This window comes from Mus musculus, chromosome Y (genome assembly GCF_000001635.26).
Source record: "Mus musculus strain C57BL/6J chromosome Y, GRCm38.p6 C57BL/6J".
In the NCBI taxonomy this organism is placed as follows: Eukaryota; Metazoa; Chordata; class Mammalia; order Rodentia; family Muridae; genus Mus; species Mus musculus.
In genome coordinates this window covers 73,237,781-73,251,118 of record NC_000087.7, presented here as the reverse complement: position 1 = coordinate 73,251,118, position 13,338 = coordinate 73,237,781, and the positions used below count along the sequence as shown (strand labels likewise).

At 35.5% G+C, this 13,338-nt stretch overlaps 1 protein-coding gene across 1 annotated transcript; it reads left to right on the top strand.

The window, feature by feature from the left end:
* Positions 1–11,214: 11,214 nt before the first annotated feature.
* Gm20800 (predicted gene, 20800) lies at positions 11,215–11,898 on the top strand. The gene has a single exon (XM_017318862.1). The coding sequence runs from the start codon at positions 11,215–11,217 to the stop codon at positions 11,896–11,898; it is 684 nt and encodes a 227-aa protein (XP_017174351.1).
* The last annotated feature ends 1,440 nt before the right edge of the window (positions 11,899–13,338 follow it).

The window sequence follows — 13,338 nt, the reverse complement described above, 5'->3', positions numbered from 1 at the left end:
GTGGGTTTCGTTTATGCAGCAAAATGTTGTGTATTGTTTATATAGCCAGTCTGTTTGTCTATTTGTTTTTATTGGTGAATTGATTCCACATTAAGGCAACTTCAGACCAACTTCTCTTATGTATATCAATGCAAAAATACTCAATAAAATTCTCCCCAAACTAAAAGGGCTATTAGGTTCTTTACTGAGAGTCAAAACTGCAATGAGAACTTCCAGTTTTCCAAATGTCTCTGACTAATTGCTCTTTGATAGTAACTAGGCTTTCTCCTACTCAGAGCACATTACAAGAGGTTGTATAACAATTAACCAAAGGTCATCAGAAGGGAACTAATGATTTATTATAGGTTCTAGGGTAAAAGATAAAATATTGATTGGGTTTACCTACACAAAACTTCACTAACATCTTAGTTATGGTTTGATACCTTCAGTGAACCTGTTGATCTGAGACAGTTGGTGAACTTTGTAGCATGTGGTCATGTATTCTGAAATATGTATAAGTGCTGAGGACAAAGAGACGAGGAACATCTAGAGAAAATATTTTTTTTTTTGCCTTTCTCCACTTAGACTATTTTTTTTCCTTTTGCCCACTTAGAAGAATTTTTCCCTTTCCCCACTTAGGGCCTTTCTGCTTTTCCCCTTATATAACTTTCATAGGAAATTTTTTATAACTTAGTAATAACTTCTATAATCACTTCTCTAAATTCCTTCTCTTCCAGTGACATCTGGTTAGTAGGCTCAAAATTAGAGCCCAGCAATTCCTGCTGAGCTAGAAAAAAGGCTGCATTGCTTAATCCTCCTCTTAGGCTACAGGTGTTAATCACCTAAGCCAGCCTACCCTCAGAAAGACCCAGTACTTTTTAGAAGTTATCATCAGCATTTCAGGACAATGAGAGAGCTAGAAAGCCCTGGGACACTTAGATTTTAAAGGCATTGCCAGGGTCCTACTCTGTGACTCCACTGCTATCCTGGCTCAGAGCAATCCTGGACCTCAAACTCTACTATAGAGAAGAAGTGATTAAAAAAAAAAAACTACATGGTATTGATACAGAGACTGACAGATGAATCAGTGGACTAGAACTGAAGATCCAGAAAGAAAACCAAATATTTATGGACCCTAGATTTTTGACAAAGAACCAAAAAAAAAAAAAAAAAAAAAAAAACAACAAAAAAAACGATGGAAAAAAGAAAGGATTTTCAATAAATGGTGATGTTCTAATTTGCAGTCTGTATGTTGAAAAATAAAAATAAATCCATACTTATCACCTTGCACAAAGCTCAGTTTCAAATTGAACACGATTATCAACATAAAATATGATACACTGAATCTAATAGAAGATAAACTCATTGACACAGAGAGGGAAATGTCCTAAACACATATCCCATGGTTCATGCTCTAAGATCAACAATTCATAAATGTAAAATAATAAACTATTTTAGATCATCTCCCCATTAATGTAACAATCACTGTAGTCATCAAATGGTTTCCATGTAAGATTTGAGGCAATTACCATATTAACCATTTTTTTTTAATTTGGTTGGTTAATTGTTTGGGGGGTATTCAATTTGAAATGAACAGGAGATCATTTTCTGCCTGCGAACAACGTGGAGGGAGTCAGTTCAGGAAACAGATAGCTACTACAGATAATAAATAAATAAATACTCCAAATGAAGGCAATTTTTAAACCTTTCATAGCATGGCAAAAAACACTTTAGTCATTTACAGACCAAAAGCTAGAACCTCTTTGTAGTGTGGGCATTGGGCTTAGCAGCCTAGTCTCAGTATACTAACATACTTGGAAATTATCATAAAAAAATACACTGAATAGTTTGTCTTTAGATCTTTAAAAACCTCAGAAATACTTATCAAAATAAAAGACTATAATAAATTCAACAGAATAAGTTTCATTTTCTTTCAACAAAAATTTAGGCTTTTTATAATAATAAATATTTGTTATGAGTAATTCTAGCTCATTTGGTCATAAATATGTATGTTTTTAGGAAAATAATTCTAAAAACTTAAAATTTATGTTTTGTATTATTATGTATAACATTGGCAAATTAGATAAGACATGCTCATTCATGTTAAACTCATAAATCTACTTCTATTTATTGAATCTTTTAAAAATCAGAAACCTCTCTAGGCAAGATCTTAAACTAATGTTCCCACTTATGCCATGACATTTTTAGCAGATATTTAAATGTATTAACTGATCTACTAATGAGTAGAAATCTGAAAGACCAGAATCTCTGTTACCTTTCACATAATGATTCTATTCAATGTAAACTATGACTACAATTAGAAAAATACCCAAATCCTAAAGTCAAATCCTCACCTCTTTTATCAGTCATAGAAAATATTTTAATAGCTATGGTACTGTAATCTGTAATCCCAGCACTTGGCAGTTGAATGAAGGAGGATAAAGGCCTTTGACTGTCCATAGCTACATAGCGAGTTTGAGGTCAGCATGAGTAATGTAGGACTGTCTCAAATAAACCTGTCCCCTACAAATCAAACAGAAATCTAATGTTAGTATAAAGATATAAAAAAGTAAATATTTCTGTCACTTCAGTAGGAAAATGTTGACCAGAAATACTAAAATAAATGTACAATTGCAATTTTTTTACTATATTTTTGAAGGGAAAACTATTGAAATCTGGATATCCATAGAGTTCCCTGTTTAGAACATTATCCTGACAGCATATAGCCCAGAACTGGTAAGAAGCAAGGCTTGGAGAATCACAGGAGTTGCCTTGCCCAGACTTTAGAGATGGCAGCAAATAACTGTAAGTATCACCTGTTTTTTTAGACTGAGGAAGTTCAATTGATGATGACATGTTCCAATATAATAATAGAAAAACAAACAAACAAACAAATAAAAAACTATTATTTCTGCTTTAGATCTTGGCAGGGCCATTCTAGCCCCATCGTTTGACAAAAGCACAACACAGCTCAGAAAATTGTTTTGATGACATCAACAATTGTCAGACTTAAAATCTATCGATGTGCTTCAAACATCTCTCATCTTCTGGGGTTATACATGGTGGTATTTATGAGACCTCTAAATGATCCCTAGGATTAGGAGCATAGTGTGTAGAGTTGGGAGTGGATATATAGACTGGAGAGATAAAATGGGAAGCATGGTGATCCTTGGATTGCCTGTGCCACATACCTTTGCAGTTGTGCTAATAGATTCAGTGCAGATTGCCAATACCTTCTATGAGCACTACCCTAGCACACATTACAGTGCTTTCTATTCTTTTTCCGGGCTTTTGCCTGTGAGAGGGAATGTAGCTTGGAAACTACTGGTTGGTGTGTGGAAGATAAAAATCATTGGATCGGTTCAAAGCTATGGGAGCTGCCAGTTAATAGGCTAAGCTTCAGACTACATCCTTCCAATGGATAACTAGGGTCCAGTCTAGATGAATTTCTGGATCCCCAGGATACATGAATAGCATGCAGTATTCTAGAGTAGTATCCAGCTTAATGATACTTCTGTTGCTCTTGTGTCTTTCCCTCTTCTGTATCCCACAAGTTCATTCCGCTTTCTTGGCATGACTCACAAATGAGCATTGTGTATTATCCTGTGATATATGAGAGGAGTTGTCTGAATAGAGATGAAATATTGAGTCATGGCAAACAAAACTGTGGAAATGGAAACCATCCAGGGGCAAATGTTGTAAAATTAACATAGTCTGTGCAAGAAAAATGCTTTTGCTTTCAGAAGGAGAGTGAATGGAGTTTTTCACTAAGCTGGAAGGGGGCTAATAAAGACCTTTTTTAACTGGAGAATTTAATAAGAATTAACCAAAACCCAGGTGCAATTATTCTTACAGGAGTGAACTGGATAGATGGGTAGAGTTTGGCTAGTATAAGATACTTGATTTAATGACTTTTGAGGTCCTTTTTCGAAATCATGATTAATAAATTCTGCCCTCTGTGACATTTCTACTATATTTGTTTGAAAGATGAATGAACTAGGATACATAGATATAACTTTATATTATAGTTCTTGAACTTTCATGATGTGACAATTAAATCTGTATGATCAGGACATATTGTAGAGCTCTGCATTAGGCACACATAATCTATAGCTCCTGGGGACATACACGCAAATGAACAAACATGACTTTATAGTGTTTCTTGTTTTCAGAATGGAATACATTTTATAAATAATCTAAAAGCAATAGGTTCAGTTTCTATGTTCTTAGAGATAGAACCTTAAAGACCCTAAAAACTCTAAAAAATAAAAAAGAAAAAAGAGGAGAAAAGAAAATAAACTTGAAGCTTTAAATAAACAATAAAAACCCTAAAAACAAACAAACAAACAATAAAAAAATATATAATTTTTTTTGAAAAAATAAAACTAAAAGAACCTAAAACTCTAAACAAACAAACAAACAAACAAACAAAAATCTAGATCTCTACAAAGACCCAAAAAAACAAAAAAATCATTACCACAAACAAACAAACAAACAAGGAAAGAACAATAACCACACTAAGCCTTAAAAAAAAAAATCTCGCCAAATACACTGAGAACAACCCTAAAATCATTTAAAAAAACGTAAAAAAAAAAACCCTAAAACAATAAAGCAAAACCTAAAACCCTAAAAACGCTAAAATTATTAAACAAACACTAAATGACCGAAAAAAGCTATTTTTAATCTTAATAAACATTTTTAAAACCCTACAATTCTATAAATAAGAAAACACAAGAACTCTAAAAAGACCCTAAAAAATTATAAAACCCTAAAAAAAAATCCAAAACTCTACAAGTCTAGATCCCTAATGAGACAATAAAAAAAAAATTAAAAAAAAAAAAAGATAATGAAAAGATACAAAACCACCACCCCAACAACTACAAATTCTTCTGCCTTAAAAAATCGCCAAAAACACTGGAAAAGAAAATCATTTTACAAACCTTATTTAAAAAAATGCTTAAAACAATTTTTAAAAATTCCTTAATTAAATTAAAAAACAAAACAAAACTAAAAAATAAAGAAAAACCCTAAAATTCTAAAACAATCTCAACAACAGTAAAAAGACCCAAAAGAACTGTAAAACCCTAAAAAAAGTTTTTTTAAAAAGTTCTAAAAACACATCAAAACTCTGAAACTCAAAAAAAAAACTTGAAAACCCGCTTAAAAAAGCAAAACAACAAAAACAAACAAATAAACAAACAAAAAACAACAACAACAAAACACCTACAATACCCTGAAACATTAACTAAAATCCTAAGATACAAAAATAATCGTAAAACCATAAAAAAAAAGCAAACACACACACAAGAAAACAAAAAACCTTTACAAAATTCTAAAACCCTATAAAACACTAAAAGTATAAAAAGAAACAAAAACAAAACAAAACAAAACAACAAGAAGATCAAAAACACACAAAAAACTACAATTATCCTAAAATTATTCATAAACCCTAAAAAGCCCTAAAACCCTGAAATACCTTAAATTTCTAGGAGAAATCAAGATCTAAAATAAATAAATAAATACATAAATAAACACATAAATAAATACATAAATAAACAAACAAACCTCAACCCTACCAAAAACAAACAAACAAACAAACAAACAAACAAACAAACAAACAAACAAACAAAAAACTTGTAAGGAAAAAACAATCGCCCAAATTTAAAACCATTAAAACCCTAAAACTCTAAATAACCCAAAGGGCTTTACCCTCCTGCACCCCCCCAAAAAAAAAAACCCGAAAACTGTAAAATACTAAAAAGCCCGAAAAAAAAGCCTAAAACATTAGAAGAAGTAAATAGAAAAAAAATCTAGAATCTTTAAACAAATACTGAAATAGTCCTAAAATCAAAAAAAAAAAAAAAAAAAAAAGAAAAGAAAAGAAAAGAAAAAGAAAAAAAAAAGAAAAAGAAAATTCTGAAAACACACCTATCAGCTAGGCAGTCATTCAACTTACATATTTTAGCCTGCTTCTGAGTGCTGGTATTAAAGGGGAATAAAACTATACTTGACTCCTTTTTGTTTGTATAATTGTTTTCTAAAAGATTTTTTTTCTCTGTGGGTGAGTATATGTGTGTGTGTGTGTGTGTGTGTGTGTGTGTGTGTGTGTGTGCGTGTGTGTGTGTCTGTGTGTGTGTGTGTTGTCCAAAGAGGTCATCAGATCGTCTAGAACTAGAATTGCAGGTGGTTGTGAACAACCATGTGGGTGTTAGAAATTGAACCCTGGTCCTGTGCAAAAGCAATCAGTGGGCCTAAGCAGTGAGCTATCTCCTCAGTCCTTTCTGCTTGCTCTAATCTCTACTTCACTATTCATCTTGCCCAAATATGTCTTTAATTCTTACTTCTTCTGTCTTTTTTTCTGTGATGAATTCTTGTTTGCTTTTCTCTTGCTTCTCCAATTACAGCACCAAGATTCTGCATTTCCTTTTGTTTTGGAAGATTCTCAAGGAATCCTAAATCCAGATTTTAGGGCAGTTATTTAAAATTATTGCTGGTGATTCTGACAATGGTTTCCTCATTTTTTTTAAAAATTAGGTATTTTTTCATTTACATTTCCAATACTATCTCAAAAGTCCCCACATACCCACCTCAACCACACCCTCACCACCACCACCACATCTTGTCCCTGGCATACCCCTGAATTAAGGCATATAAAGTTTGCAAGACTGATGGGGCTCTCTTTCCAATGATAACCAGCTAGTCCATCTTCTGATACAACTGCAGCTAGAAACATGAGCTCTGATATGCTGCTAGAAAAATGAGCTCTGGGGGGTTTCTTTAGTTCATATTGTTGTTCCACTTATGGGATTGCAGACCCCTTTAGCTCCTTGGGTACCTTCTCTACCTCCTCCATTTCGGTCCCTGTGATTCATCCAATAGCTGACTGTGAGCATCCACTTCTGTGTTTGCTAGGCCATGGCAAAGCCTCACAAGAGACAGCTAAATCTGGGTCCTTCCAGCAAAATCTTGCCAGTGTATGCAATGGTGTCAGTGTTTGGAGGCTGCTTATGGATGGATTAGTGGATTGAAAACCACTAATTTGGACACAATGGGGCTACTGCTGCCAATGTAGACTGTTTATCCAGTGTTGCTGGTCAGAAATCTCCGTTCTTTGAAGGCAATGGGTTTTCCCAGAACAGGCTTCTTCTGAGTCCCCAAACTTCTGTCAACACCTGTTCACCTTGATGATGATCACTGATGTATCAAATGACCATACTTAGTAAATTAGAGTAATACAGTTTTCTTTTCCACCCTAGAAAGTGGGGATTCTAAAAATATGTGTACTAGCTAAAAGCAGTGATGGTGCTCTTCCTAGGGTTCCTTACATAGTGTCCTCCTTGGATGTTCCTCTCTGATCTATACTCACCATCTATGCAGCTTCCTCTCATGAACAGCACACATGATAACACTCAACACATCTGATCTTCAGTCAGCAGAAATATACTAATTATATTTCCCATATGGCCCAGTTGCTCATGATTCTGAGGCATAATCATACATGTTGTATTGCCAAACAAAATGACACTAATTGTCTAGTATATAATGAAGCATATTTTGTATGACTCTTTTCAGGAGTCTGTATATTCAATGATGAACACACAATCAGCAAATGAGTGAATTCTTGTGAGATGATGTCATCACAGAGGGAACCAATGGGCTAGAAAGAGAAAAGAGAGAGCCAAACTCCCTTTCATAATTAAACCTTTTCTATAACAGCATTATTAAATTATTTTTATATGTAAGTCATATCCCTCCTGACCCATTCAATTTCTTCCAAATATATTCACACCTGGGGATTAATCTTCAGAAAATTATTTTTGGGAAACACATGTGATTATTTCAACATCTATAGTAGTGTGGGGGCATTATTCTCCCTACGTCATGTACACTTAATATCTTTAGATACCTCCTTCCCTGTGATAGCCTTGCAGCTCACTGAGTGACATGTGCATTTGATGATAAATGATACACAAACATTGAAGCACCTTACCATATCCTGTCACCCATATCATGTACAACATAGCAAGAACCACACCTGAGTTGAAAAATACAAATATATTTTATAGTGTCTTGAAGCTAAAATCCCCAAATTAATCAAAATATTATTTGGACTCTGTTACTTTATACCAGTGTTTTTTAAGTGTACAAGTCGCAGGCCTTTTCTGTGACCCTTTGCACAGGTTTATAGTGTCCTTTTACCATCTTCATCCTCCCCACTATCCTCCATTGGTATCAAATCTCCCCCTGCTGCTGCGCTTACTCTTCCAAAATACCTCCTATTTTTTAATGCCTCTTATTAAATTTATATTTTCACAATTGTCATTTTGAGTTTTACTTGTCTAACCTAATATATAGTATTTTAACGTTCCATCCATTTTTTTGAAAACAAAGCCCTGCACTAATACACATAGATGAGAAATATATTTCTCTCTCTCTCTCTCTCTCTCTCTCTCTCTCTCTCTCTCTCTCTCTCTCTCTCTCTCTCTCTCTCTCTCTCTTTCTCTCTCTCTCTCATTTTTAAGGCATTCATCCAGTAGTTGACATCTAAAATCACTCCATAGCATGTATGTTTCATACAGTGAGGCAATCAATATTGATGATATGGATATGTAGTGGTCCTTCTTAGATTTTTTTTTTGAACTTAAATCAACCTGGGAAGATAGAATCTCAGATAAAGATCCTCCATCACATTGGCCTGTGACCACACCTTAAGGAATGATTTTTTTTTATGACTGTTGTTGAAGGATCTAGCTCTCTATGGATAGTGTCATATTCTATGAAGATGATGTACAGGGTGTGGTGGGGACCGTGGAATGTACTGAAAACGATTTTTTTTGAAGAACTGAAGATCTATGTGGCATGAACAATTAAAGTGTCCTCTAATTTGTAAGTAAATTTTATACATACCTGTGTCCAGTATTCTGTCTACACATATTTCAAAACTAAAATTACCTCATCTATTTCATCCTGTTTTACTGCATTTAATCTCTGAAATTCCTTGTAATCAGAAGTGCTGGTAAATTTTAAAAACCTTTAAAATATGACTGGGAGATATCAGGTTTGTTTTAATTTTATCACAACTTTGTAAGCATGCCCAAGATCTATGTTTTCCTCTTACTTTCCAAAGAATCCATAATTCATGATTGCCATTGGTTTCAATATATGTCATTTAACCCTGTCAAATTCCAGGTTTTTTTGCATAAAAATAGTCCTCCTCTAACTGTGGGTTTTCATAAAGTGAAAATTGGTGTGCTATCCAGTGTGCTGCCTCAAAGAGTCTGGCAATATTTATGATAAGAAGCACAGCTTAAAGATAACCAAGGGAAAGGTTGGAACATGAAAAATAACCACCATGGATGTTGTCAAGTCAGAAACCGAAGACTTTCTCAGAACGAAAATAAAAACAAAAATGAAACAAAACAAAACACAAACCAAACAAATAAATAAAAATCCAACAACCAAACAATAAAAACAATGCAAGGGTGAAATTCTTTGGCAGAATATTACTCAGATCATCAGGCCTTTCAGTTGGGATTTCATTTATTATTTCTAGGAGGCCATATGAAAAGGTAAATTCGAGATGCTGAACGTTTCTGAGTGTAACTAGGGAAGGAACCAGCCTGAGAGGGGTTTTATGATGTAAGCTGAACTAGGGTGATGTCACAGAGCACTGGCTGGAGGTTGCGCATCTATTCCACTTAGAGGCACTAGAATCCATTGAAGGTGAGTTCACTATCTTCACAGTGGTGTGTCAAAGCCAGGTCATTTTTTCCCACAGGCTTTTGGTGCCTGGTCTGTATCAGGAGACAGAATCTTGACAACTAGGATATTTTTCTATGGGTAAGTATATTTATGTAGTAATTAGGACCCTCATAGCTACAGAAAGCTAAAAATTTTCTCTCCTACAGAGAGTTACTGTACAATTTACTTTCTCCATGTTTATTAGCTAGGGAGATGAATGGTCTAGGTTAGTTTATCTCCTGAATTTATTATCCTTGCTAACAATATCTAGATCACAATTCCACTAAAATGCCAAATCTCCTCTTTGTCCAAGTGCATGTTAGAAGATATTAGTTCTAAATGGCTGATATTGCCTCAAATTGTTGAGTTGTTCTTGAGTTCACTGATGCAATGGCTTCATCAAATAATTTTGAAGCTGGGTCAGGAGAAACAATAAAGAAGGACAGTGGTGTGCTGTGTCCCTGGGAAGATATTTGTGAATGCAGGCACTTAGCTCAGTCCTTACATGTACAAGAGAGTCATGGTGACCCTTCTGGCCCTTTTATTTTTTTTTCTCTTCTTCTTGATCATTGGGTGTAATAGTCATAGCACAACCTAAATTGACATAGAATTTCAAGGAGATGATCCTCATCAGAGACAAATTAACTCAGGGCTGAAGAAATAAATGTTGATCTGAGTATATTCTTCTGAGCTCTAGAGAATTACTTGTTAATTACACTATTTTTATGTCCTTGGTTTTTGTTTCTTTGTTTCTTTGTTTGTTTGTTTGCCTGCTTGGTTAATTTTATTTGAGTTTCTGTATGTTTAGATTTGGCTGTCAGGAAACTCACTGTGTAGACCAGACCAGCCTTTATCTCACTAAGGTCTGCCTCACTCTGCCTCTTGAGTACTATGATTAAAGTTATGGGTCACCACCACTTCCTATTAACTTCTCCATTTGATTGTTTGTTTTGTTATTTTTTGTTTGAATTTCTCTTTTGTTTGTTTTTCATTTGATTTTCTTCTGTTTTCTTTTACTTGTTGTTGTTGTTGTTGTTGTTGTTGAGACAGGGTTCCTCTCTATAGCACTGGCTTCCCTGGAACGCACTTTGTAGACCAGGCTGGTCTCTAATTTAGAAATCTGCCTGTCCTTGCCTTCTGAGTTCTGGGATTAAATGCGTGTACCACCATGGCTGACTTATTAACTTCTTATTTTTATAAAATTAATTTTAGGAGCTCAAATCTGTTTAGCATAGTCTTCTTCACATGCTCAGAAGTTCTCGTAGAGAAGAGTCTTGGTCCAGCATTCACTCCCAACCCATAACCATTGCCCATCAGGAATTCATATATATGACAGAGGCAACAGCATTGTGTCTGGCGTAAACGGGCAAGATCTTCAGTCCCAGGCAATGGGCAAGTATGATATTTGAAGAGAATGGAAGCCACTTAGACAGTGTGATCTAGCACAACAGGTCTACAGCCAGGTAGAAGACAATACCTCTGAAGAGTCTGAGCATGACATCACTCAAGAAGAAGAGTAGGAGGAAGCCTTCTTCCCAGGCCCTGGGGAATATTGTTGGCTGCAGAATTTCTCACGGGTGGAAGGAAGGTAATGAGCCTGTCACCCATTGGAAGGCCATCATTCTAGGTCAACTGCCAACAAACCCTTCTCTTTATTTGGTGAAGTATGACGGAATTGACAGTGTCTACGGACAGGAGCTCCACAGCGATGAGAGGATTTTAAATCTTAAGGTCTTGCCTCACAAAGTAGTTTCTACTCAGGTGAGGGATGTCCACCTCGCCAGCGCCCTGGTTTGCAGAGAGGTACAACACAAATTTGAGGGGAAAGATGGCTCTGAGGACAACTGGAGTGGGATGGTGCTAGCCCAGGTGCCATTCTTACAGGACTATTTTTACATTTCCTACAAGAAGGATCCGGTCCTCTACGTCTATCAGCTCCTGGATGACTACAAGGAAGGTAACCTCCACATCATTCCAGAGACCCCTCTGGCTGAGGCGAGATCAGGTGATGACAATGACTTCTTAATAGGTTCCTGGGTGCAGTACACCAGAGATGATGGATCCAAAAAGTTCGGAAAGGTTGTTTACAAAGTTCTAGCCAATTCTACTGTGTACTTTATCAAATTTCTTGGTGACCTACATATCTATGTCTATACTCTGGTGTCAAATATCACTTAAATTAAAAAAAAATCACAAAGTACAGAAAAGTAAACTTATAGGATTGAAAAAAATGTTTATTTTCCTGTGTTGGGTACCTATGGGTCTTTGACAACCTCAGTATCTTTGTCAATAAAATTTGTTTTGTTCTAAAAATTAATACGTGTGACATGACATGCTTTTAGTGAACACATTGTTGGAAGAGATGGACTATGGTGGAAAGAACATCAAAGCAAGATGAAAGTTGCAACTCAGGCTGTGAACAGTGCATACATCTAATATTACACAGGCTAAAATGGACAGGACTTAGATTCTGTGGTCTGCATAGTGAGCAAGGAATTGGAGATATGACTTAGAGGAGCAGGGATGGCAGCAAAAGATGGATTTTTAGGAAGAAGGGGAGAAAGACAGGACATAGAATCTCTGGAATGAAGTCTGAGGGAGAAACAACAAGTTGGGGGAAAGAGTGATAGATAAAAGGAATGTGGCCTTGTTACACAAAGTGCAACCCAGAAAACTGATCCAAAGAGACTCAGAAATCAGACAAAATCAGGTTTCATTTGAATAATGAAACCAAATGAAACTTGTCTCTCATTTTAAGATTTATTATCTTTATTTATATGGGTGGGTAGTAGCTTGAGAGTATAGGTGACCACAGAGACATGAGTTGTCAGATCCCATGGAGCTGGCATTAAAGCTGATTGTTAACCATTGGATATGAATTCAAGAAAACAAATCCAGTTTTTTTTGCGGTACAAAAGTACTCTTGACAACATGGTCATCTCTCTATTCCCATTAAGATATCTTTTTAAGAAATCCAATATTAACATGCAGAAAAGAGACCAGGTAGAAGTTAAGAAAGATTAAATTGATGGTAACCTTTAAAAACAATAAAGGACACACAAAGGAGTAAAGGACACTGAGGAACAAAAATATTCTAAGATGAAGTTCTCAAAATGTGAAGCAGGAGAACCAGGAAGAATAGAAATTTTCTGCAAGTAGTTAAAATTGGACATATCCACATTAGGTTCTTTGGTTTCTTAACAAATAGCCAGCTGATCAGGTCAAATAGTAATTTAAAAGAGAAAATGAGTATACGGTGAGATAATATATGGTGGGGCATGGATCCTGAGTGCTTTCCCTGAGCACTCTTTGCCTGGGATGAATCCTGTGATCTTTTGGATGTCTCTGTGGAGTGCCCCAGATGACCATCAAAATGTTCCCCATGGCCTGTTCCCCTGGCTCTCCTCCAAACATCTGACTCCCAACATACCTATGTACCATTTCAGCCTGTCTATTCCCTGGAAATTCCAGTCTTAAATTTATGTGTGACCTCATTCTCATAAAACAGTGAAGGTGTACTCAATGCATATGTGCTGACCTCTTTTCTATGCCAGTTCTCATGGGTTTCAAACTCTATGAGGTTGCCCAATATGTTGGTCACTACTCCTGAGTAGCCCC

Bases quoted from the DNA above. Each gene is read 5' to 3' on its own strand.
- Gm20800 (XM_017318862.1), top strand. From the start codon at position 11,215: ATGACATCACTCAAGAAGAAGAGTAGGAGGAAGCCTTCTTCCCAGGCC.